This window comes from Nannospalax galili, unplaced genomic scaffold (genome assembly GCF_000622305.1).
Source record: "Nannospalax galili isolate Female #2095 unplaced genomic scaffold, S.galili_v1.0 scaffold390, whole genome shotgun sequence".
In the NCBI taxonomy this organism is placed as follows: Eukaryota; Metazoa; Chordata; class Mammalia; order Rodentia; family Spalacidae; genus Nannospalax; species Nannospalax galili.
The window spans coordinates 5,200,507-5,226,709 of record NW_008330777.1 but is presented as its reverse complement, the minus strand read 5'-3'; the positions used below and the strand labels follow the sequence as shown (position 1 = coordinate 5,226,709).

Genomic DNA, 26,203 nt, shown 5'->3' with positions numbered 1-26,203 from the left:
ATCCCAAGCTTCACAGCTCATATTTCAGTTTATAGGAAATTTCTATTCCAATATTTATTTCTGGAAAGTAACTCAAATAACTTAAGCCCAATTAGAAATTTAAGTCAAATTGACCAAAAATAGAAAAAAAAAATATCAGGAGCTCTGCTTCAGGGCTTCTTCTATGTGCCCAAATATGCTGGGGTCCTCGATTGTAGGGGTCACCTGCAAAGAAAGGCAATGGTCAGATGAACCATGTTCCTTGAGCCTTTCTACTACGTTTTGAATAATAAAAACAGCTAAGTGCTTTGCTGCAGTTTTCATCTCTGTTTTTGTTCTTGCCTAATTGGCCTCAAACACCTTATATAGCCGAGGCTGGCCTTGAGTTACTGATGCATCTGCCTGACTTCACCTCCCAGATGCTGCGATTATAGATGGGTGTCACTGCACTCTCCATTATAATACTCCTATAAAATATATAAAATAGGGAACTTGGAGCCTAATATTCTTAAATTTGTCTTCAGTCTTCTGAAAGGGTAAAATAATTGGTTGAATTAACAGAACTGTCTTTCTACATATTCTATGTGTTTTGTTTGTTTTTGCTGATATGCCCATGCAAATACCCTTTACTACTGATTTATCCTTTATTAGGTTTTATTGATGAATTATGTACGCTTATGTAAACAAATTGCATAGACATTGAAAATGTGTGCTTGAATTAATCTATTTTCCTAAAATAATTTTCTCTCAGAATAGAATAAGTAATTAGCATATATTAGACCTTATTTAACATCTATTGCCAGGCTCAAATAGTTTGCCTTCTCATTCATTAATTGTCACTAGTGGCTGTAATGAAGTAATATGTACCTTTAAATGAGCTGAAATGAATGTCTGAAAGTATGTTTGAATTTACCAAAACTGCCAATAGTGAAAACTGTTCACACTCTAATCTGTACAGAGTGACTATGTAATTTCCATTTAAATATTATATGTATTGAATATATACAGACATATGTGGAGAAAGAGACAGATTGAAAGAGATTGCTGGAGATATAATTCATGAATGAAAACCATTTTAACAGAGTTTTTCTATTGCTAAACAAATGGTGAAAAAAACATTTCAAGATCAGTATTACTCTTGATCATTTACCTTATATGGTTTGCCATTGACCAAGGCAGCCAGTGTAGACCGTGGAATTTTGCCAGACCTGGTTTTGGGAAGCTGTTTGACAAAAACGGCATTTCGAAAAGCAGCCACAGGGCCAATGCTCTGTCTAACATGTTTAACTATTTCTTCCAAAATCTGTTCCTCGGTTGCATTTATATCTAGGGCAAAAGTTGGGGTGATAAGCACTGAGTTAACTTCAGTCAGTTATTCAGACCCAAGCAGTCAGGGAGGACAAAAAATCTCACCTTTCTTCAAAACACAGAGTGCTAAGGGGACATGACCCTTCAGAGGATCTTCCTTGCCAACCACAGCACAGTCAGCCACGGTGCCATGGGAAAGAACTGACTGTAATAAGAAAAGGCATTGATTTAAAATACATATGTACATAATTCTTGCACAGAAAAAAAAAAGAATCCCCAAATCCATAGCTGCCTTCCTTCAAATTTACTACTAGCTCACACCATTACTTCTGAGGTGAACAGTTAGAATCCCCATGGTAGTTGCTAAAGGCTGACAATAATGAAGATAAATTGCTTAGCTTGCCTGGAAAGTAAAGGGAGTATTTCTTTACCTTAATGGTTCATTAATGAAGTCTAAGAAAATGTGCAGTGTGCACCATATGTAAACATGAAAAGAGAGTACAGGCCTTCTCAAACAGGAAGGAAGCCTTCGGGGATTTCACTTGATGTCAGGGCTGGCTCCCTAATAAGCATGTTTTTTGGAAGAGCCCAAGGTTGGACCAGGGCTAAACAATAAATTTATTTTTGAGGTAACAGCGACTGAAACATTCTGTTCCTTGGATGTTCCAGGACTTAGGAGAAGTTGGCTATGAAAAGAAGCCGTGGATTAGTTAATCACTACTGGAGAGGAACACCTGGTATACCATGCACCTTAAAGCTCTGTAGGTCTTACAGAACAAAATAGCTGTCTGTAGAATCACTGATATTTAATAAGCACATGAAATATAGGTGCTTAAGGGTTAAGCAACCGGCTGTGTTGGGACTTGTAAAAATGCATATTCAGAAATTCTTCCTCTGAGAGATTAAAATATATTTCAATGGTTCTAAATGTCTAATGAAAGAAAACAGTCAACAAAATTGATCCAAAATCTCAGAACAAAATAGCTGTCTGTAGAATCACTGATATTTAATAAGCACATGAAATATAGGTGCTTAAGGGTTAAGCAACCGGCTGTGTTGGGACTTGTAAAAATGCATATTCAGAAATTCTTCCTCTGAGAGATTAAAATATATTTCAATGGTTCTAAATGTCTAATGAAAGAAAACAGTCAACAAAATTGATCCAAAATCTCATTCTGCAGTCCTTATTCTGTCTTTGTTCATTAATTAAAAAAAATTCTCAGTGCTACTGCACTAAGCTCAGTGAAGATCAAAAACACACAGAGTATCATTTATTCCACCAGGGGAAATAGATATTAAGACATCACAAACATTTAATTTTTATGATGATGTAATTTTAAAGTGGTAAGATATCTGAAGAAATTATTTAGATTATTTATATACACTGGGCTTGGTGGTGCACACCTTTAATCCCAGCACTCGAGGGGCAGAGGCAGGCAGATCTCTGTGAGTTCAGGGTGAGTGTGGTTTACATAGCAAGTTCCAGGCCAGCTGGGCCTACAGGGAGACACTGTCTCAGAAAGACAAAAATAATAAATAAATAAATAAAGAAATAAATAAATAGATAGATAGATAATAAATAAATAGAAAAAGAAAAAAAGGAAAATTAGATTATTTATATGTATGATATAGCAAAAGTTGCTAATTCCACAGAAAGATATGGACATCAGGACAAATTGCCTTAGTAAATGAAAATAAGATGTGAGTAGATATTTATCAGTCAAGAAGGAACAGGTGGGGAAAAATCACAGTGAAAAACACAGGATCCATTCAGACCTGATGAAACCAGAGTCACTATAAAACAGAACAGACAGTGCTGATGGTAGAGGAGGCTAAGGAGCCACCTAGATACATGGAAGCTATGAAGGGACGTCATTCAACTTTTATTTCAGCAACATTGGAAAAGAAATAAAACAATTTCAGGAACTGAAAGGATGTCATTAGGGTCAAATTTGTTAAATACATCTTATTGTTTAGAGTACTTTTATTAGAATCACACTAGATGAACAGAAAGCAGAAATTCCCCATAACCCTGTCCTCATGTACACATAGCCACCCTGACTAATCTGCACCAACATGGTATACTTACTATAATTAATGGACCATGATTGGCACATTGCTATTACTCTATTCTACATTCATGTTCATTTTGTTGTACATCTATGTGTTCTGACAAACATATGACATGTACCACCATTACACTGTCATACAAAATAGTTTCCTTGCTCTAAAACTCCTGTGCTCTATCCACTCATGTCCCCTTTCATTGAACTCTTAGCAACACTGCATCATTTGCTGTATTCAAATTGCTTTTTTATAAACCCATTTTGTTATAAGCATACTGTTGATATATTTCAGACTTTTGACACTTTAGAACACATTTTGAGAAACAAATACTTATTTTGCTTTAGTTATAGACAATAGAAAACTATTGACAGAGGTGTCATAATTTAGGAAGGGCAGTCATCCAAGAGAGCACTGTAGTATAATAAAAGGTTAGGCAGTGAATATAAAGATTTGTTTCTTTGGAAACAAAATAGACAAGAGATCATAATAATTTCATGTGTTGCATGAATAAGCCAGAAGTGTTAAGGTTTTGGACTGAATAAATAAATGGATGGTGATACATTTTTTAAAGCAAGAAAATGCTAGGGTTAGGAGAAAAGATTGTGCATTATCTTGGAGATGTTTGCTTTAGGCACCTTTAAGATATCAGGGTGAAAAAAGTTGTGTAAAGGAATTCCAGGAAGCACTTAATTTGTTTGTCACAGTTCAATGTCACTTACATATAGACCAGATTGGAGGTTGAAGACATGTATGATGTCATTTAGGGAGAAAGTAATGAAAAGAAAGTGTGAATGTCATAAGTAACTGCAACATCTAGTGGCCACATGCAACATAAGCAGCTGGCAAACTAGGTGAGAAGGCCAGAGAGACAGGAGTAAATAAAACAAAGAGAAGCAGAGGACAGGCCAGTTTTAAGTTCCAAGCGTTTTCTGATTTTTTTTTTCTTTTACAAAGTTATATTAAAATGAGTTTTCCCTGCTCTAAACTCATGGAAGATTCAATGAACTGCCAGAACATTTGGGACAAATGCAGTGTGTGACCTCACATTATTCCTGATTATATACAAATCGTCATTACTGTCTTCCTTATCCTAAGTACCTACTTGGAACTATTGGTTCTAAACTTTTCCATCCACATAGCTCTTAACTCTTACAGCGCTGAGGAATATGCACATAAGTGCTTTTTGTAGTATATGCTTTAAGAACTTATTTTGAGATGTAATAAGGTGTTCATTCTCTGTTGATTCCATCTAAAAGTTTCTGCTTAAATACATATTATGCAGAATACACACCACCATTTTGTACCACGATATCAGTTTTGACTCTCATAATGCACCAAAACAGCTTTCTTATATGTTATAGTCTTAAAACTTTTAAAGTTCATATGTTTAATATAAAAAGATGAACTTTTCAACCAGATTTTTTGGTGGTAGTTGCCAGTCATGAAAAAGAATACTTACTCATAGGAGGTGAGATACATAGATTTGGTAAGCTATATTCTATAATTATGAGCTAGAAGTTCCTTAATGAATGAAGAATAGTTATTTTACTTAATCAGCTAAAGTTAATTGCCAAAACATTCATTTATTTGTTTATTGGTGCCTCAAGACTCTGTACCCAAGTTTCTAAAATGCCAACATTATTATTTTCCAAATGATTGTTAATTTAAAAAGTCATTCAGCTATTTTCTTGACTAAACAGTATGACAATAATTTTAAATTTGAATATCAAAACTTCTACTTTGTACTTTTTCTCATTGTTACCTTAATTTCTTCACTTTTCTGTCTTAAGTGGCAATACATTTAAAAGTGGTAAAAATATGTTTTTTAGCACTGCAAGTAGTATTTTATAAGTGTACTTTATTATGTTTTCTATGCCTGCATGTGTGTCATGTTATGCCTCCATGTCATACAGTGCCCACGGAAGACAGAAGGGCCATTGAATTCTATAGAACTGAAGTTACAGATGGTTGTTAACCACCATGTTGGTGTTGGATTTTCAAATCTGGGTCTTCTGCAAAAGCAACCAGTGCTCTTAATTGCTAAGCCATCTCTCTAGTCCCCAGCAAGGAATATTTTAAAATCAGAAGTATTTTATCATATAATTCCCTAGGATATAATATCAACATTTTCCATGAGTGCCTACTCGAATAACTCTTAGTGACAAAATCATTTTTTAAGAAACCTGCATGATCTCTAAAAAGAGCTCATGATCATACTGGATTTTAAAAAGTGCTGCAATGGAAGATATGTGACTTCCTTGGTCAGTCCCACAAATAATATTTGTGTAGCAAATGATATTTTTAACAGGGTCATTTATGGAAAGTATCAAAATACATCTTGACTATATCTAAGGAAGGGAAACCAACAAAATGTCTTGTGTGCAGATCAATGGAAACTTCAATTTATTTATACCCCCCACATAAAATCCATGAAGTGTCCTAGGTGAACGGTATTAAGACCCCGAGAAGGGGTACAATTTAAAACCTGACAGTATTGGGAAATGTGTGTCACAGTTGTTTTGTGTATGGCCATTTTTGTAGAAAAGTCATTTTAAATCAATTATTCTCATAAGATATGGAAATCTTCTTGTGGTGCCACTTGGTGTCTATGGTGGAAAGAAAAATGGTGCTTTTCCATGTCCTCTGCCACTGGAGTACACTGGCAAACTGTCACAGAAGTTTGGCATCTTCATCAGTATTCATATCCACACTCAAGCAATACTCGGCAATTGTGTAACTACTTAAATGCAGTAGTCATTTAATGTTGGGTGGAATTGAAATTGCAAAGGAATTTAATTAAGTACATCATTACTTCATGGAGATATATTTCCTCTTGGAGGAATCAGTCCTAAAATAACAGACAAAATAGAAACTTGGAAAACAAACAAAGTCACTAGCAGATTGACCTTCCAAAGAGGAAATGTCAGAGAAGACTACCCTGGGTTTTCCATGAAGCATTAGAACTCCATATTTTCATGCTCCCAAGAATATTAGTGATATTAATTAAAAAACTGAAACTTAAGTTGCAAGTGAAAGAATGCAACCTGTGAGCCCTTCTGCCTTCCTACAGACACTGTCCATGCACTGAGAGAAAGCCGAACAAGAGGGATCATGCTAGCTCCTGCCAGTTTTCGAACCAGTCTAGAATTAACAGATTTTAGTCCCAACTTCTAAAAGAATTTCTACCAAGCTTCCCAAGTATCTAGCACTTTTCTACGCTTTCAAAGATTAATCAGCTGTTAAAATACATCTTATCACTCAGTAGTCAAAGAAGGCCATTATTGGGATCTGTAAGAGTACTATCCTTTTATATTTATGAAACTATTCTAAAAAAACTATTCTAAAAAAACTATTCTACAGCTCCATTTTCTCATATAAGTAATGGAAAGAATAGCTATATCTAAAATATTTTCACAGTAATTTTAATAGAATAGCTCCTGATTTCATGTTATATAAGGTAATATATTTGTAAATATTTTTCTTAGGGAAACTAAAGAAGATAGGTTTCACCATATTAAGAAAATCAGTCAGTTGTTGTGGTACATGCCTTTAATCCTATCACTTGGGACACAGAAGCAGGTGGAGCTCTCTGTAAGACAGAGGCCAGTCTGGTCTATACAGTGAGTTCCAGGAAAGCTGAGACTATGCAAAGATCATGTCTCAAAAAGACCAAAAAGAAAGTCAGCAATTAGCTAAATATATATATGTATTTGGTCTTTTTGAAACAGGGTCTCTTGTAGTCCTAGCTGGCCTGGAACTCACTATATAGACCAGGCTGGGCTTGAAGTCACAGAGATTTGCCTGCCTCTGCCTCCCAAGTGCTGGGACTACAGGCATGTGCCACCATGCCCGGCAGCATTTTTATGTTAATGAAATTTTCAATGAACATAGATCCTCACATCCTTCTGATAACACACTAAAACACAGTTCAATTTTAAGTTACTGCAAAATACAGTCATTTCAAATCAAGGTAATTGTATAATAGTACATAAAGGTCACATGTTCTCCAATGTCTTCTCAATTATTATTCAAAAATATTATATTCTACTTCTAAAAGTTTTAATGGAATACAGCTTTCATCCTTAAAAACCATAGAAATTAAATAGGAAGGATTAGACATGTTAATAAAGACTGCTTAAATAATCAGGTCCACGCTACAAATCAATTTTCTAAGCAATTTTATGAGGAGCAAAATATTGCCACTAAGATGCTGACTCTATAAGAGGGTCCAACTATAGAGAAAACAACAGATATGAAACGAAATGAGTAATTTCTTATTAAACACAAATATTCAATAAAATTGTATTATTTATTTATATAAACAGAGATAACAGAGTTGAAGGTTGAAAAGTATTTTATTATTGCTGCAAATATCCTAAGACCTTGTGACAAAATTTCTGTTGGAAGCCAATAATTTGAGTTTTGTTTTTTCTACTTTATCTGTCTCTCTTTAGCTTGCCTAAACTCTGACGATGTCCATAGCAGAAAAGGCTCTGAGTATTAAGGTTGAAAAGTACAATATAGGGGCCAGAGAGATGGCTTAGCAGTTAAGAACACTGGTTGCTCTTGCAGAAGACCTGGGTTTGAATCCCAGCACTCACATGGCAGCTAACAACTATCTGTAACTCCAGTTCCAGGGGATCCGACAGCTCTTCAGTCCTCTGTGGGAATTGCACGACATGGGTGCACTTACCTACATGCAGGCAATAACTCATACACATAAAATAAACTAATAAATAAAATGTTAAAAAAAGAAAAGTACAATATAGACTTGAATAGGGTACAAGTTCTGTTTTCATTCTAAAAATAAACACAGTAGGAATTTTGACAGACAATATGAATCGTGCAAGTATCATCTTCATATTTTGATTAGCTCAGGCTGTAAGACATACATATACATTTGGAGCTAATCTACAAACAAGAAATTAAAAGTTCTTGCAGGCAGAACCACCTTTTGACAACACACCAAGGTACATGAAGTATAAATTTCAATTTCAGTTTATCACAAAATGCTGTCATTTCTTAACAAGATATTATAATAACTTTAAAAGTCACATGTTCTAGAATATTGTATAATATTTTTAACCCCAAAACATCACTTTGACTAAGATAAAGAAAAAAGAACATTCATCATAATGAGATGAATTAAGTTTTGCCTAAAGCCAGGCATGGCCTTAGAAAGTAAATGTCTGCTAATTAAAGGAAGAGGAATTGGGCCTTTGAGTCTGTCACTCTTGATATATTGAATTGTTAATTGTCAAATAACAGCTCCCAACAGTTAATCATGTTTTTTTAAACCCTTTCTTTTATTAAATTGCACTGTATTTATTCCACGCAATTTAAGAACTATTCTGGGATTTTGTTGTAGAAAAGATAAAGTAACTATCTTTTAGTTAGTTCCATATTCTCTCTTCCACCAATTACAAAGAAAAACTGCTAAGCTAGAATACACATCATATTTTGTTCAATTTTTGTTTTTTGAGACAGGGTCTCCCTGAAGCTCCAGTTGGTCTGGATCTTCCAAAGATCCATCTGCCTCTGCCTCCAGAGTACTGGGATTAAAGATGGGTACCATCACGTCAGACCATATCAGATATTTGATGGCTAAATAGCACTTTCTCAATCTCATATTTTCAGATACAAATGACCAAATTCATGTAACTATTAGTTCCTTGGAGTATTTCATAATGCTTTGAGAAATCCACAATATACATAATTTCCTCTAGTAAGTACAATGTTTTAGAAATTATGGTTTAAAATTGTTTCACAAACTATGATATAAAAGTAGTTGACAGCCGGGCGTGGTGGCACACGCCTGTAGTCCCAGCACTTGGGAGGCAGAGGCAGGCAGATCTCTGTGAGTTCAAGGCCAGCCTGGTCTACATAGTGAGTTCCAGGACAGCTGGGGCTACAGGGAGACCCTGCTTCAAAAAGACAAAAAAATAAATAAAGGGCTAGAAGCGCCCCCCCCCCAAAAAAGTAGTTGACAAAAATCTCTCATTGTCTTTCTTTTTAAAATGTAGAATTTAAATTTTGTTGGCATCTATTCATTGCATGTGGAGTTGGGCTTCATGAGGACATTTCAATCAAGTTCATATGCACTTTCTCCATAAGCTCTATGCCTCCAGCTAGTCCTATCTAATCCACCCTCCTCTTACTAGCACCTCCTTTTCCAAGATGGTACAACTTCTACAGTCTAATCATATATATCTATAAACATATATTTTTATTGTATATAAAAATATAAACTTTTTTCTAAGATTCACATCAAGAATTTATCAAACTGTTTCATATTTTTTCTTCCATATATTCTGGTCTGGGGGCTAAAGCTACTAAAAATGTGGAAACGTCAGTGAGCGTAAACGGTAACAACAACAAGAAAAAGATGCAAGAAAAACCTGTTATCCCTTGCCAGAGGCTCAGAAGAAGGAATAGAGGAGTCTCGGAATAAACTTTATCTTCCTGCTCTAGATGTGTACCAGGAAAGAATCAGGACCTGGCCTTTCCTGCAGCCTCTCCACCCTTCACACTAAGGGAATACAAATAAGGCATCTGAGCCCCTTCCTTCCTCAAGAGCAAATGCTTCATCCTGTGAGACGGAGACCTGGAGTCTCATCACCCTACACTAAAGGCCCAGAAGGAATAATTGTTACTTGCCTTCCCCATGAGAATCCATGAAGAACCTGGGTGGATTTCTGCTGACTTGCCCTGCTGCACCAGGAAGTACCAGAAGTCACAAGGATCCTTGACTGCTCCCCAGGGATGCTGTGCTCAGATACATTGTGGAAATAAACCCTGGTAACAATATCTGAAAGTGAAGCCCCAGCTTACCACCCAAAGACACGCTAGAGGGAATCCTATGAGCCAGAACAAAGAAAGGTTTGACATCGATCTGGTGTTTGCACTTAGAAGTTTCAAAGTCAACACTCCATCTTGACAAACCGATCACAAGCCAACGTTAAAACGTCAATGATTTTTTCAGATGCATTAGAGAGTGAGGTCACGGGGCAAAATGCTGCACCAAAATTGGAAAGACAGAGAAGGGACATGATTACCAAGCTTTCCTGAAGCAAATGTCTTAGAAACAAGTGAAGGAATAGGATAACCCGAAAGGTAAAGGATAAATTGCTGGATGCTCAATCTGGACATTTCTGAGAGTTGAAAACCTCACCCCTCAAATCTTCAGTGTTTCACATCCTAGAGCAGAGATGAATGTCAGAGTAAAAAAAAAAAAATGACCTCATAATTCATGTGTGAAGTAAAGAGATGGAACTAGTTTGAAACACTTTAGAACATTCTGCTTTTCTTAGTGAGGTCTACATTCAAGAGAAACTGCTTTGCCTCAAGCTAAACTTCCTGGGGTTATGGCCAAGTCTAACCTGAGGAAGGAAGATGCCTAGCTCCAGCCCCTCCAGTCAGCCTGTGGGCTCTCATCATTCTCACTAATGTCAGATAAGGGGCCAAAGGGCTTAAAAAATACATATAAAACATTCAGGTTGAAAAGAAGTAAAAAGAAAACAAACATAGCAAGATTGTTTACACAGAACATATCAAGAAACCTAAAGAAAACAAAATCCATTCAGATTAGTTAAGTACATTTAGCAAAATCACAGAATGTATAATAGTATAAGAAAGTCAGTAACAGTTAACGCCTACTAGCCATGAAATTCTGTAAACTATTTTTTAAAAAGTATATCCCAATAGTGAAATAACAAATATTTGAGTATGAATCTATCAACATATATTCATGAAATATATCATAAAAGCACAAAATACTGATGAAACCTATTGAAGAATATACAGAGCTTGCAAATGGCAAGATACAATGTCATTTAGAAATGAATTTCTCAAAGCAATCTATAGATTTAGCACAACTTGTAGATTTGATAGAATAGTCATAATTCATAAATGGATTCATTGTAGCTATAGAAAAGTACATTTTAAAGTATATCCGTGAAAGGAGGAACTGAAATAGCTAAAGAAATACTGAGTCGGAATAGCAAGTGCGGAAACACACTACTCAAACTTAAGATCGCTCACAGAGCTGAAGTATACGTATTGGCTGGTGTTGGTGAAAGGATAAACACATAGACCCATGAAACAGATGAGTTGTACCAAACCTACAAGATTCACATTTTATCAGCTGATTTTTGGCAAATATATAGAAATGATTCAATGAGGAAAAGACAAATTACACTGCGAAAAAATGGCATTACTTGTTAAAAATAATTCCAAACATTCATACTTTACCATGTATAAAAATAACTCAAATATATACTCAAAGAGATATAATTTATAAATTTATAAACTTTTAAAGTAAAACACAAAGTAAAGATAACAAAACTCTTAGTTGAAATGAAAGGAAGAAAAAAATCTTTCTGAGTTTGGCTTAATAAAGAAGGACCATTAAGGAAGAGGGGGCAGAAAGATTATTAAGAACCAGGGGTGGTGTATGACTGCAAGGAGACAGAGTCTTCCAGGCAGCTGTTTGAATGGTTTAAAGATTGGTAAAACCACCAAGTTCTGTGAAGAATGAGGAGAAATAAGCGCCACCAGAAGCTACTTGTAGATTAAACAGAAAAGCATGTCTACTAAGGAAAAGGTTAGCAGTTTCTCATAACCTTATGCTTGTATAATTATATAATCCAGCAACAATACTTTGAGCATTTAGCCACAGCAATTAAACAGTTGCAACAGAGAAACCTATACTTGAGTGTATACAATACTATTATAGACAATTGTCCAAAACTAGAAAAGTTCATTTGTCCTTACTGTATAAATAGATGCACAAACTCATCAGGACCTTCACACAGTTTAATACTATGACAGTAATGTTAAAAACACAAACTTCTGATATCCGTAGCCACTTAAGTAAATCATCAATATAAGTGAAATACTCCAGTCTCAAAGGTTGAAATACCACGCTTGTGCTATTTGTATGGAATTCTGTGTTAGCCACAAACATAGGAGCAAAGAAAAAGTCAGGGTTAATAAGAGTTATGAACATTGAAATATAAAAGTGCATTAAAGAATTCTCTGACAGTATTAAAATGATTCTGTCTTGTAGTGATGGATGCAGAGGTGATTAAACTAGAGGTGATTAAATAGCAAGTAGTAAAAGGCAAATGTGTACAGGGACTTCCACAAATAACAGATACATGTAAGTACTTAAAATGTCTCAGTACCACCTAGCATGGGTATGGAGAACATGAAAATCCATACAAATGTAAGATAGAGGCAGAGGGGAGAGAAGAAAGAAAGAAAGAGAGAGAGAGAGAGAGAAAGAAAGAGAGAGAGAGAGAACAGAGCATAGCTTTTGACACAAATGATGAGTGTTGTAATTTTCTAGGTGTCTGATGTGCAGGTTTTTTTCAATCATCCCTGTTCATAGTCACTGCTTGGAACAGAATATCAGGGTACATTAATACCTCTTCAATAGCACCTGCAGAAATCCTGTGGCCTGCAACATTTATTACATCATCAACTCGAGACATAATATATACATAGCCTTCTTCGTCCATGTAACCAGCATCCATCGTATCATAATATCCCTGAAAATAAGAATACAGACATGTAGTTAGCATGCAATAGTATGCAACAATCATTTTAAATCTTGAAAAATATAAAATGTGATAGAAATGGATTTACTTTTAGAACTTGACTTTTAAAATAGGTTTTGGAATTAAATCATTTTTGAGTTTGAATCCTAATCAAAAATTTTGTTCCCTATAACAGGCAGAAATAAGTTAAAATGTTCTTATATATGTTCAAGTTAAATGTTTGAACTTACAGTTGTAGTTTATGAACCCAATGACTTTCCTTAATGGAGAAACAATGTCTCCAACAATTCTAATGCACTTTGGTATTCCAAAATAATTCCTTGATTAAGTTACTTTCTAATTATTAAAAATCTCCTTATAAAAATTACAAAATAAACATTAGTTTATCAACATGGATTAGGCTTGAACTCAAGACCCATTTAAATTCAATAGTATGAAATTTAATTTTTCATCAACTCAAAACAGCTTCGCTGATCTAAAAATCACAAAAGAAGGAGGATCAAGAATAAAAAGTTGAATGAGAAATATATATTGCTTTCTCTGATGCTTCTAAGTTATTTTGATAACTATGTTTAAGAGTTGTCTTTAGTACAAATCACAGTAAGGAACTATTTGTATTTTTTTAACTTTTCTAAAATCAGATATGATCCTATCATAATTGAACTTATGAATTATCCCTGAAGAGACTTCGGTGAATTTTTAACAAAGTGGCATATAAAGGAAGGGACAGATTCAGACACACCATAAGCCCTCAGGAGTTGCAGCTCTTATTGCAAGAGTGTAATTATGTAGGGCCACCTAGAAAAGCAGTGATGAACATGAACTCTGGAGCCAGGCTATTTCTGTTCCAGCCTCAGCCCTATCCCATCTAACCTGCATGAACTCTGAGTAAGTTTCCTGACCCAGGCTTTTATTAAGCTTGTAGATGAGTCGCATGAGGACAGGAAACAAGGCAGACTACAGAGCCATTTCATGTAATTTAACCACGTACTGTGGCTTTGAGGGAGCTTTTGATACTAAGGCGATTCTTTTAAAACTGCATGCACGTATTACTTGGCATTAACAGATAATAATAAATTATTATTATTTAGTGCCCTAATGACTTATCTGTGGCAAATGAGATAGAAATAGTTGAATGTAGTCAAAACGTGAGTGACAAATCTTTCTGCCACAGTCCATCATGGGAATATTAAATCTCAACTGTTGAGGTCATTTTACTCTGACATTTCTTTCTAAAGAAAGCTATTTTAATCCTTATCATTTGTCTAGTTGACTAGGTAATCCATCTTTTATTTATACACAATAAAGATAGAATACTAAATACTTGGTCTCATTGTTTATATGAAATTCCTATCATTCATTCATTTTTACCTAGTGAGCAATAAAAATAAGATGAGGGTAGGATGTTGATATGTATTATCACCAAAATGTCACTATGAAAGCAAAACATACATCACCTTGGTGTGGAGTAACAGGTGAATGACCAAATGAGATGTAGGAAGATAATCTTTGTCATTCAGACCACTGTAGTGAGCTACCGGACTTTATAAATACCGCCTTTAGTCGGGCAGAGGCAGATAGATCTCTGTGAGATCAAGGCCAACCTGATCTACATAGTGAGTTCCAGATGGGCTGGGGACAAGGGAGAGCCTGTTGAAACAAACAAACAAACAAACACAAAACAAAACAAAAAATACTGCCTATAACCTGTATATATATTGTATATAACTTTTAAATAGAATTTTTAAAAATTATTAGGAAAGAATGCCAAAAATAGGTAAAAAGATAAAAACATACAGCTTCTGGACAAGTCAAATAGATTTTACTCCTATATTTAAGAGTAGAGGAGGTTAAGGGTATTACTGTCATCTATAATTCTGGTTAGTTCATCTATTACTATGCAGAGATATCCAATGGACACTCCAATATACATTTGGATTTAATTTTTTATCCTAATATTAATAATTACTAAGAGCAGCTTAGAAATTGATATATCTAGAGACTAATGATATTTACCCTAATGTTTAGATAAGTGTGATTTGGTTATTGTTATTCCTAAGATCTGGAAACTGTTGCATGTAACTTGAACTTTTTTTGATCTATGCTAAGAGAAGCAAGTTGTTCAAGTTTCTGAGTAAAAAATAAAAGTACACAAAAAGAAGTTTTAGGTATATTAAAGTTCTTACAGGAAATTTCTCAAAGTATAAATGCTTGAATGCTTCCTGATTCTTCCAGAGTCCGGAAAAAGCCCCAGGAGGTAATGGCAACCTTATACAAACACAAAGCAGGTAAAATTATTATGAATAAGATACTAAACACAGTTTATTATAACTATTAATAGTGTTTACCCATTGCAATAAAAAATTGTAAATCTCATTCAAATATAGCCTCTAAGAGTCTGCTGAGAAGATTATATTTAATTGAGGGCAAGTTGAGGACCATATCACAGTATAATTATTGAAAAATCATTGCAATTTCTGAACAGTACACAATGTATATAAAATTTAAATAACTTTTTTAAAAAAGAAACTTTCATCATGGGAACATACATTCTTTTTTATGCACTATGGTATCAATTATCACCTTTGCTTGTTCAAATAATGAAATGCTGCCAAATATGCATCCAGTATTTAATCTCATCTTTGTAACCAATGTGCCTTCTTCCCCTGGAAATTGCCTTTCAATGATCATTACTTATGACCCCGGGCACCAGATATGTTTTCTAACTCCTTTGAACAAATGGAATCTTTGAGGATATGGAATATAATAGCTTTTCTTGAAACCAAGTTCGTCACCTACTTTCTTATTTCGCCTACAGGATTAAACTGATGTTATTAGCACAGAAAGGGATTAATCTCTGCCTATTACTGATATATGTATGTTAATATAAATCTGTATTAATTCTTACCTTCTTTTCTAATAGGAAGTGTTTAGCAAAAGACATCATCAGTTGAATGGCTTTCTGGATACAGAAAACCTTTAGATACTTTATAGTTTGGAAATTTAGACATTATTACAGGTGAGGACTTTCAAGTCATTCAATTAAAAATATTAATTCAATTGTGAATCTAAAAATTTACAGACACTTTTGAAAGAGATGTATCCTTGCTCTGGAATGTATTACTGAATATGTTAAAGCTGTAATGAAATGCTTCTTCTATCATGTGGTTATTAAATATAAAAAATTAAAAAACATAATTCTCCAAAGCATAAAAATTTGTTCCTTATTAATTAGTAGATGTGAAAAACATTACCATTGAAATCTACCTGATGACTTTATATCCATGCTCAGGTGCCAAGGATCTCAGAAAGTAACTGACTATGACTAGTAATAATCAGATATATAGAGAGATTAGACACACAGTTGCAAACATCTAAGTGTTAATTGCATTAAAAATGAATTTTTCTGTATGAAACTGTGTATTTAACTAATGAAATGGAGACCTTTTTTAAAGGTTAAAACTTCATTAAATTTTATGTCTTATAGGGTTTATACTGAGTACAATATTGTATAACTGCATTAACTCAACTGTAAACTTAAAAATTTACAGCCAATTTTGAAGGAGATGCATTTTAGCTCTGGAAAATGTTATTGAATATGTCAATGCTGTTGTAATGAAATGCTTCTTCTAATTATGTGGTTATTAAATAAATAATTTAAAAAATAATACTAAGTAGAGTAGTGACTTACAGTTTTGATACTGAGAAAACTGAACAAAGCAGAGATAGCTTCTGTCCACAGGAGGTGACAAGGCACATCCATGCCACAGTGTTTCCATTTCTTTCAGTATCAGGCTAAGGTGACACTGAATTTTGTTCACACCTGTGTCAGAAAATGGATGCTGTTCCGCCTGGGAGCATTGCTGATCGCCTCTTGGGCATCCTAGTTGCTACCACATTTCTGTACCATGTTCAGCCTCCTAGTAGTGATCTTGGTGACAACTTTCCCCTACTAGGCCTTTTTAATTTCTCCTCCTTTTTTAAAAAATAGGAAATATGCTACTGGGCATGGCAAGATCACATGTAATTAAGAGAAATGCATGTGAAAGTTTTAGTAGTCTCAGAAAGCTAACCAAAAGCCGAAGCTGACAAATTGCTGAATCATTGCTCCTGTAGCTGCCCGTACCATTACTGTTCATTATGTAATCTGTTGGAAGACAGCAGACTCAAGCTGGTAAACATTCCAGGTACTTTCAGCTAACTTAATATGCTAATCCTTCTAAGTCACCATGTAAATAATCCGCTCTATCAGTTTATTTTGGATCAGCATGCTAACATTTACAAAAATGAATAAAAGTCCATATTAAACACTGAAAGAAAACATTAAATATAGCAATGCCTGATAATCAAGTTAAGAGAAGTATTGGGATCAAAGGTGAAGAAGGGAAGCATGCATTAAGAGGAAAATAAGATTCCATAAATGGTCAAAAGGAATAGCAGTAAGGAGTGAAGCAGTGTATCTATAAAAGAAGCAAGAATAAACCTGATGGCAATGTACAATGAAGAAATCACTTTCATTACTCACACAAAATATAACATGATATATAGTCCTTTCTGATATTACTAGTGTTGTTTTTAGATAGACACATGGGCTTAAAAATTATCTCCTACTTTAGTATAATAAAAAAAAAGAGTAAAAAACTGGAACAACAAATGGTGACTGACATCCATGCTGGTGTGAGGATATCGAGAGTGCTAGACTGTTGACTCCACCACAGAACTCTGGGTTGCCACTGAAGTACTCATTCCCATGCGAGAGCCGTGAATACTAAGGAATGTATTGATAAACAAGCATGTCTTTCATTATATCTACACTGGATCAGAGATTTTTGGTCTGCAAGCATCCACACAGCTTCCTCACAATGCTTTGCCCTCATATATATATTTTCTTTTCTGCAGGGTTTGGGTTTTGTTTGCTGTTCCTTTTCAAGTGTGTTGAGTTGCAGAGAGAGAGAGAGAGAGAGAGAGAGAGATGAAGAGATAGTTTGTGTGTGTCTATCTGTATGTATGTCTGTGTATTCTCCTATGACTATTTCTCTGAAAAACTTTGATTAATATAATAGCCATGTGATAATGTAGAAATATCAGAATTACTTAACAGAAGAAAATGCTGAAAACGCAGTTAGAATGTTAACACTAATAGGATGATTTGAATAATCTAAAGCCTCAGTAAAAAGCTTAAAATCAAATATGATAGATGAAAAAGTCACTACAATCAAAGTTGACTGAATTTTCCTTCTAGATCAATGGAAATGCAATTCAGCAAGTACAAATACAGTAAAAGCAATAATTCCAGGAGACGTAGCATATTGGAGTTTGGAGAAGTGGTGGGAGGTGTTAGAACACTGGCCTACAGATTTAGGTCAGATTTTAGAGCCTGAAGCAGGCCATGCCTCCCCACTGCTCTGAATGGGAAAGGGTTAAGAAGCTGTCTATGCTGTGGCTTAATAGCAGCCTCTGATTTATTGTCTTAACCAATACATGGATATCCTCCATGTTGAACTAAATCATGTGATGTAAAACTTCTCATCACCCCTAATAGGTGGTAAAAACCCAGACTTTTCCTTTGTTCAGGGGTTTGGTTCACAGATTTTTCAAGGTGATGGCTAGAGAAATTACTGTGAAGGCTGCTCACTGAACAGGCTCCTCTGGCCTCCCCACCCTATTCCTCTTGATGCCTACCTAACATCCTACCCATCTCTCTCTTATTCTCTTCTTAATGATACTCCTTCTTGTACTTGCATAATAACATTTACAGTGCAATGATATAAGCTATGACAGAGGATAAATGGAGACTGCCATATAGTGAGCTCCATGATATTTAGTATTTAAACAATACAAGTAGGAAGTGACTCCTGTCAATAAATGCCATCTCCACTAAGTAAATAAAATAATGTAAAATGTAAATGCCCAAGATATTTTGAGAGCATGTTTTAGAGCAGCTGATTAAATGGTGTGCTTTCAGAGTCTCTTAGAAGAGAAGATTTTATCCCTATTCAGCATGTGAACTGTTAGTAATGACATGTATGCTTGTCTCAGGTTATTTAAAATGTACTTCAAGAAGCTGCTTCATTATTCACTACTCCAACATTCTTCTGGGACAAAATAGAAGACAGAGTATGCTATTCTTACTAAGTTCATGGTGTTAACTGAAAAGCACATCTAACCATGGAAATAGCTACATTACAGTGCTAGAGAAAAGCAGAAAAATTTAGAGATGAATTTTTGTGATATATGATATCTGATATATAATATTATATATATTAAGAGAAGGGTTGGTGCTGAAGAGATGGACCTTGGTTTGATTACCAGCACCCAGCACCTACATGGCAGCTAACAACTGTCTATAACTACAGGTCCAGGCAATCCGAAGCCCTCTTCTGACCTCCTCAGGCACTGCAGGACATGGGTGTACTTCCAGACATACAGGCCATACAGTCATACACACAAAATAAAAGTAATAAATAAAATGCAAATATAGAGTTATAAGATCCAGATGAAGTTATGCGCATATGTGAGAAGGAAGAACTTTTCTCCAGAATTCCAAATGAACTGTTTTGTCCTTAGTTCTATCATAATTATTATTCACCTTTAAGTGCAATTATTCATTCTATAATAGTGGTATACTGAAGACAATTTTCTGAAGTTGTGTACAGAGAACACTTCCTATAGTCACAACAATAGCATGCACTGGACTGGCTGAAAGAAAAGATGTGAAAACACTCAGCGATGTGCTGGTTAATGTCTATCTTCACCCTTCAAAGTCCAACGCCAGCTGGGCACACTGTCTCCAACTTTTGCAAGCAGAGTAAAAATGTTTTGGTTATTTTTTTGGTTTTGTTTTAAGACTCCTCTAACTGCAGACCAGTAGTTCACTCTAGGCAGTATCCTTTCCAAAGAGACAATTCTGAACAGGGAGAAGAATAACCAAGGCAGAAGTGATTCCCATGTGAGGAGAAAACACCACAGTGTGAAGAAATTTTTGAAAATCAGGACAAGAACATCACTCACTGTAGAAAGTAACAAACTTCTGACCAGTCTGAAGTACAAAACTCTCACATGCATCCTATTCCAGGTAAAGGATAATATTCCTTCTCTGTTCAATTCACAAATCCTGGGCTTCAGAAATGAAGACCTAATTGCTATTTCTTGGAGAATTCTGGAGTTAAGCCCCAACTTTGCTCTCTTGATAGTTTCTACAGGGTCCAAAAGTGAGGTGGTACTTGAAATTTTCCTACGAAGCTGCTTTTTATTCTTAGAAGAGACTGCCTAGGACACAATTTCTTTCTCTCTGGGTGAACAAAAGGCTGAGTAATAATGTGAGTTCTAGCTGTGTAACAACCAAAGGTGTTGTATTTCTCATGTCTAAAATGAAGACAATTACTCTGATCCTTCGCCTACCTCATAGTATTATTATAAGGCTAACAACATATCATAGTAAAAACAGGACTTAAGGTTTATAAGACAGAAGGATTTTAATTCTGTGGCATACTTGTTTTTAGTTAAAGGGCACCCAATAAAGAGAAGGATGTCTAGCTCTTTCCCCGGATGGCAACACAGTAAATGAATCACTACTGTGAAGCTATAACGATGTGAATAAACATCATTAAAGGCCAAGAGTTCAATATCTAGAGAATGAGAAATTGGCAGGCAGTAAAGTAATGGCCACTTGGTCAGTTCCATGAAGTTCCCTGCCATCTTCTCACTGCCTCTGGGGAAATGTTAGCAGAGCAAAGCACAGAGTAGACAAGCCATACTTCCAATAACAACAGTCCTAGTTAGAAAATTGTGCACCCATTGAAGAGGAAGAGCCAAAGACCTATGGCTTTAATAACTGTGGGCGTAATGGTGCCAAGGAAGGCAATTGACATTAAAATTACTTTTGTGCACTGCTCTCTGTTGCTTGGAAATTACTGACTCACAGTTTTATTTCTTCACTTTGGAGTTCTGGGTGTAATTACAAGAGCACCTTCAACTCATGTGCATTTTGTGTTCATAGCAACTCAGATACCATAACTTTCCCAGTAAATGAACTGCCTGGAGTAGGCTTCAAAATCAAATGAATTTTCTAACAGACATGTGGATGTGAAGTTCTCTCTTCTAAGAGAAACGTAAATCCTATGAATGCAAGTAATCAACACTGAACAGTAAAGTGAGAGGATTCCCATTTATTCTGTCCTACTGCCTGTAGTAAGTAGTTTAAGAATCACAAGACTGCTTTCTTTTGAAGAGGTCCTCCTGGTAGAAATGATTTCCAGGATGCTCTAATTTGTGTACAGCAGGTAGAAAAACCTAAGATGATCAAGAGGGTTCTGACTTTTGTTTGTTTGATTTTACCACATATCGCTCATTCTAAATATGGACAGATTTTTTAAAGATTTAGGGGGAGATATGAATAAGAAAACATTCCATCCACACGTTAAGTAAGCATTAAAATGCATTAAGGATTTTCACTTGATGACTTTGATTTGGATGGCTACTGAAATATGGGTTTCAAAAGTAAGTTCTTTCTGTCATGGACCAAAATGAATCATTGAAAAATAATTCCAGAGCTCTTTTGCTTGCGAGAGAAAAGGAAGAGCTATCTTTGTGTTCGCCTTTGTTCAGATTGATTCCATATTCCATTTCAAATATAATTATGTTTTAGTTTCAAATATCTAGTTTCACTCTTAACCAAAAAGAAGAATCAAATTCTGCCCAATGTCTTGACATACGGCATCTTCATAATTTATAAAGAAATATCACAAGTCAAGACAGGCATGGTGGATGACACAGTCCTTTAATCCCAGCATCTGGGAAGCAGAGGCAGGTAGATCTCTATTAGTTCAAGGCCAGTCTGATCTCCATAGTGAGTTCCAGGCCAGCTGGGGCTACAGGGAGACCATGTCTCAAAAAGATAAAAAGGAAAAAGAAAGAAAGAAAAGAAATATCAGAACTCAGAATCTATATATCTTTTTAAGGACCCAGAAAAAAATGTCATTCTGAACTGGTGCCAGTCTAAACACAAAATGCTCTCAGGCAAAGGTGGCATTACTTTCGAGGACTAGAAATAACACTAAAAGACATCAGGAAAAATGAAGTTTATGTGGAATACTGCTGTGTTTTAGTATTTGTGGATGTATTTAGGTCAAACTCACCTATAATTAGAATAAGGGAACACATTAGGGGCTTAAAATTGTGAGGGCTCAAATGTCATCTCTAAGTTTATGAAAAATTGCTTTATGAAAGAGATGACTCACTTAAAGTTGGGTTCTATAAAAATTTACTGTGCTAGAGAGCTTTTAAAAGCTCCAAAAAGCATCTCTTTAAATTAAATTAGCATCTACCCACAACAGTGCTTTTATTTTTTATTTTTTAAATTTTTTTTAAAAAAATTGTGTATGAGTGTTATGCCTGCATTTGTAAGTGTACCTGTGTCAGGCAGTGCCAGTGGAGGAGAGAAGAAGGCTTCATCCCCTGGAACTGAAGTTACAGACATTTGTTAGCCTCCAGATGATTGCTGGGATTTCAACCTGGGTCCTCTGCAAGAGCAGCCAGTGCTCTTAAACACTGAGCCATCTCTCCAGCCCCTGTGTTCATATTTTTTAGTAAGCCCTCTCTTCTCCTATTATTTTCCCTCAACAGGTTATTTTAAAAACCAGTTCTATTGAATATGTAGTCTGATTTAAAGAAATGTGAATACAAATGGCATATTCAATAATAAATGTTTCCATCTTTTTGGATGTTATCTTTAAAACAGTAACATAATCTTTACATATTTGCTGATAAGAGTATGAGAAGAAATATACTATAATTAAAATCTTTCTACCATCATATGGGAGAAAAAAGACGGGAGATGAGTGAATCTTGGGGAGCTAGAAAACCTAGGGGGATAAGTGATGCTCTCGAAACCCTCTGAGAAATGGGCATACAGTGTTTGAATATTAATGCATATGTATACCTAGGAGCTGCTTGGCAGGGAAAGCAGTGCCAGACAGAAGAGACCTCCCTTAGAGTGGTAGGTTGAGGTGCTCTAGAAGACTCGCAAAATAACACAGGGATATTGCCAAACCTCTTAGCTGTCTCCCAGAAATCTAATAGTAGATTAAAAAATAATAATAAAATAAAATTTAAAAAAACCTGCTGTTGAGGAAAGGACATACTTAGGGCACAGGACTTGAAACAATGGAGCAGGAACTGACCTGGAAGCCTTCCAATAGAAGTTTGGCTATCATAGTCAGAGATGATGATATGCAAACTGCCGAGGGAGACAAACAATCAATGGTCCATCCTAGCCCTGAAACCTAATAACCAAGGCCACCGGCATGGCAAACAACCTCTATCTGTGCAATAGTGGCATTGCTATCTGGGGGGCGATCAGCAGCTGTCTAATTGGATTTAAAGCCCTCTCAATGGGAGGCAACTCAGGGCACTGGAAACTCAGCCAAATACACATGGCAAGCATAGACATAGATCCTGGAGAAAACCTTGTATCTTCCATGTCTCAAGAGAAAAGAAACTTACTATATGCCAAATATTAATCTGTATATTTACAGACAAGCATGCCACACAGTACTCATCAAAGAAGCTTCTTTTATCAACAGATACAGGCTTCTTCAGAGTTGCACATCTGGTCAGGAACAAAGAGCATACATCTGGGAGATGCTCAGTACTAGGTAACATGTCTGCAGTTGAATCTCTATAACTAAGGCTTATGAAACTTACTGGAATAAGGGGTAGAGAGAGGGCTAATGCACCCCTCAACTCTCACCAGTGAGGTTTCCTTGTACAGCAAAGTGCAAGGCATACAGAAGGCCACAGCTGGCCAAGTTTTGGGGAATAAGAGACTGTAGAGCATAGAATGGGACTCCTATATGGAACCTCACACACCCATCGCTCGGGGACCATTGCGGAAGAGGAGGTGGAAAGATTGTAAGAGCCAGGGCCAGTACATGAACACAAAGAGATGGAGGCTTCCAGGCTACTGGAGGTTTGCTCATGTGAACCTGTGACAGTGGTGGTGTCAAATGTGGGACCCATGTCAGCTCAATTAGACAAGGGTCCAAAGGGGAGGTGAGAAATAGGCTTTGGGCTGGCACTAGACTGAGAACTATTTGAGACTGATTGCTCCTGGGTGGGGAGAGTATGACTTACATATGACCACTGGGTGGGCTGAATAGACTCCAGTGGATACATCTACACTCAAGGACAAACACCTGAATAAATAGGACTTAGCATGTACGGCAGAGTACATGGGGTTCGGCAGGGGAAGGAGGAGGCGTGAATGGAAGAGGGGATCTCGATTTGATTGGGAAATTTTGTAAGATATTTTAAAAGCTCAATAATTGAAAAAGAAAAGAAAAAATTATACTCTAGGACATATGTTTTCATAACTGCTTTTCATGGAATCTTCATAGCATTTAATATGTTTTATTAAAGAAAGGCAACTTTGCACCAGTCTAAAAATGTCAATGTTATTTTAGTAGATATAAATTTAGAAACAAATTTTTTAAAAATATGGCATATAATATTTTTTCTTCAAAACAGCTCATTCTGCTAATGTCTACCATTAAAGTTGCATCAGTAAAGATGTGAAAAATTATGCTAATCACAGGCACTAGGCAACCTGTACCAATTATTTAAATGCCACATATTATGTAGCTTCCAACTCAGTCAACTTACATTTCAGTGTCTACTAGCATAATAATTTTAAAGACTTTAAAATTAAAGTAAATTTAAATAATTTTACTACAAATTTCAACACTTTTTTTCTACCAAATCAACTTGATAAAAAAAAGTTTCAAGGAATTGGGGTATTTGATATCAAGAGGGAGGGTGCTACAGAGGATATCAGCAAACACCATAGAGCAAGCTTTTAATGAGCTTCCTTGAAATGTAATATTATGTGTATGTTTATAGCTGAAGGCTAGCTAACCAAAATCACAGTGCCAGGCAAGGGAAACCTCCCTTTGAGTCCAAGAGACTCCAAAACAATATAGGCTATTGCCATGGCCCTTGGTTGTCTCAGAGAACTTGCAGATAAGTCCCTATTGTTAAAGACACCTTGCATTTTCCACACAGGACTTGGAGGAATCAAGCAGCAACTGAAGTGGAAACCTCCTCCCTTTGGAGCAGCACTCATAGTATCACAAGTTGCTGTGCAAACAGTCAAGGGAGAAAAGTAATCAATAGTCCTACACAGATGTGAAGCCTACATAATCATAACAATGACTCCCCTAGTGAAATATTCCTAATGATGCAATAGTGGCACTTCTACCTTGGGGGTCATCAACAATTATTTAAGTAGGCTTAAGGCCCACTTAATAGGGAAAATTTCTAATTTGTGATATAAATGTAGGCCAAAACATCTTGGAGAGATCATTGACCCCAAAGGACATACTACTGCCATTTTCTGAAACCAATATAATTTCTAACTATATTCTAAATGCTTATTCTTATGTCTTATATGTATAACTCTCACCACCCATCAAGGAATCTTTTCACAACAGATGGAGAATATTACAAAGTTTTACAACTGTTCAAAATGCAGAGAATAAGTGGCCATGTGGAGCCCAGCCTCAATTTAAACGCCTACATGGCAACCCATATACCTAAGGCTCAGGTGACATTGTGGAAGAGAGGCCAGGAAGATTGTAAGAGCCAGAGGACTAGGACATGTGCTGCTAGATAGAGGGAAGGGGTGCCCATGAAATCTCAACAATGTTGTTGCCTAAACAAGAGCTACATAATTACAGCACCAATTGACAGGCCAACATGGACAGGGCAAATTTCACAAGATCCTTCCTGTAGATAAAGAGTAAGAGGCAATCAATGGTTGCTGAGGGAGAAAGAACCAGGTTTCTCGAGAAATGAGCAACTCGATATTTTAGACAATCCCAAGTGTTCAGAACTATATATATATATATGTGTGTGTGTGTATATGTGTGTATGTGTACCATTAAGAGGAACACACACACATACACACACACACATATATACCTCTTAATGGACTAGGTAGATTATATATAGACATAATATATATATAATTATTACGTATATAACAATCAAAGAAGAGGTCACAAAAATTGAATTTAAGTGGGAGGGGAACATGGGAAGAGTTGGAGGGGCCAGAAGGAGTTGAATGATGTAAATATAGTACTAATGTGTGAAATCCTCAAAAAATAAAAGCATATAGTGGACAATTACTTTAAATCACAAATCAGTTAATTATCCAATATGCCTTTAAGAAACAATCTCAAATTTTTAGTATCATAGAGTTTACTTTTTATTTTTATTTTATTTTATTTTGG

The 26,203-nt window shown here is 35.7% G+C and overlaps 1 protein-coding gene across 2 annotated transcripts in view; it reads right to left on the bottom strand.

The window, feature by feature from the left end:
• Positions 1–35: 35 nt before the first annotated feature.
• The window catches only part of Acss3 (acyl-CoA synthetase short chain family member 3), a 169,600-nt gene continuing 143,432 nt past the window's right edge, over positions 36–26,203 (bottom strand). The window contains exons 12-16 of one of the 2 annotated variants that reach the window (XM_008852196.3): positions 15,101–15,182; positions 12,783–12,905; positions 1,393–1,492; positions 1,130–1,305; positions 36–204 (exon numbers count right to left, since the gene is read on the bottom strand). In XM_008852196.3, coding sequence (XP_008850418.1) covers positions 136–204; positions 1,130–1,305; positions 1,393–1,492; positions 12,783–12,905; positions 15,101–15,182 — 550 coding nt within the window. In that variant the 3' untranslated portion in view covers positions 36–135. Of the gene's footprint in view, positions 205–1,129; positions 1,306–1,392; positions 1,493–9,336; positions 10,120–12,782; positions 12,906–15,100; positions 15,183–26,203 lie in introns of those variants that run through there. The other variant, XM_029555689.1, reaches the window with a different exon arrangement.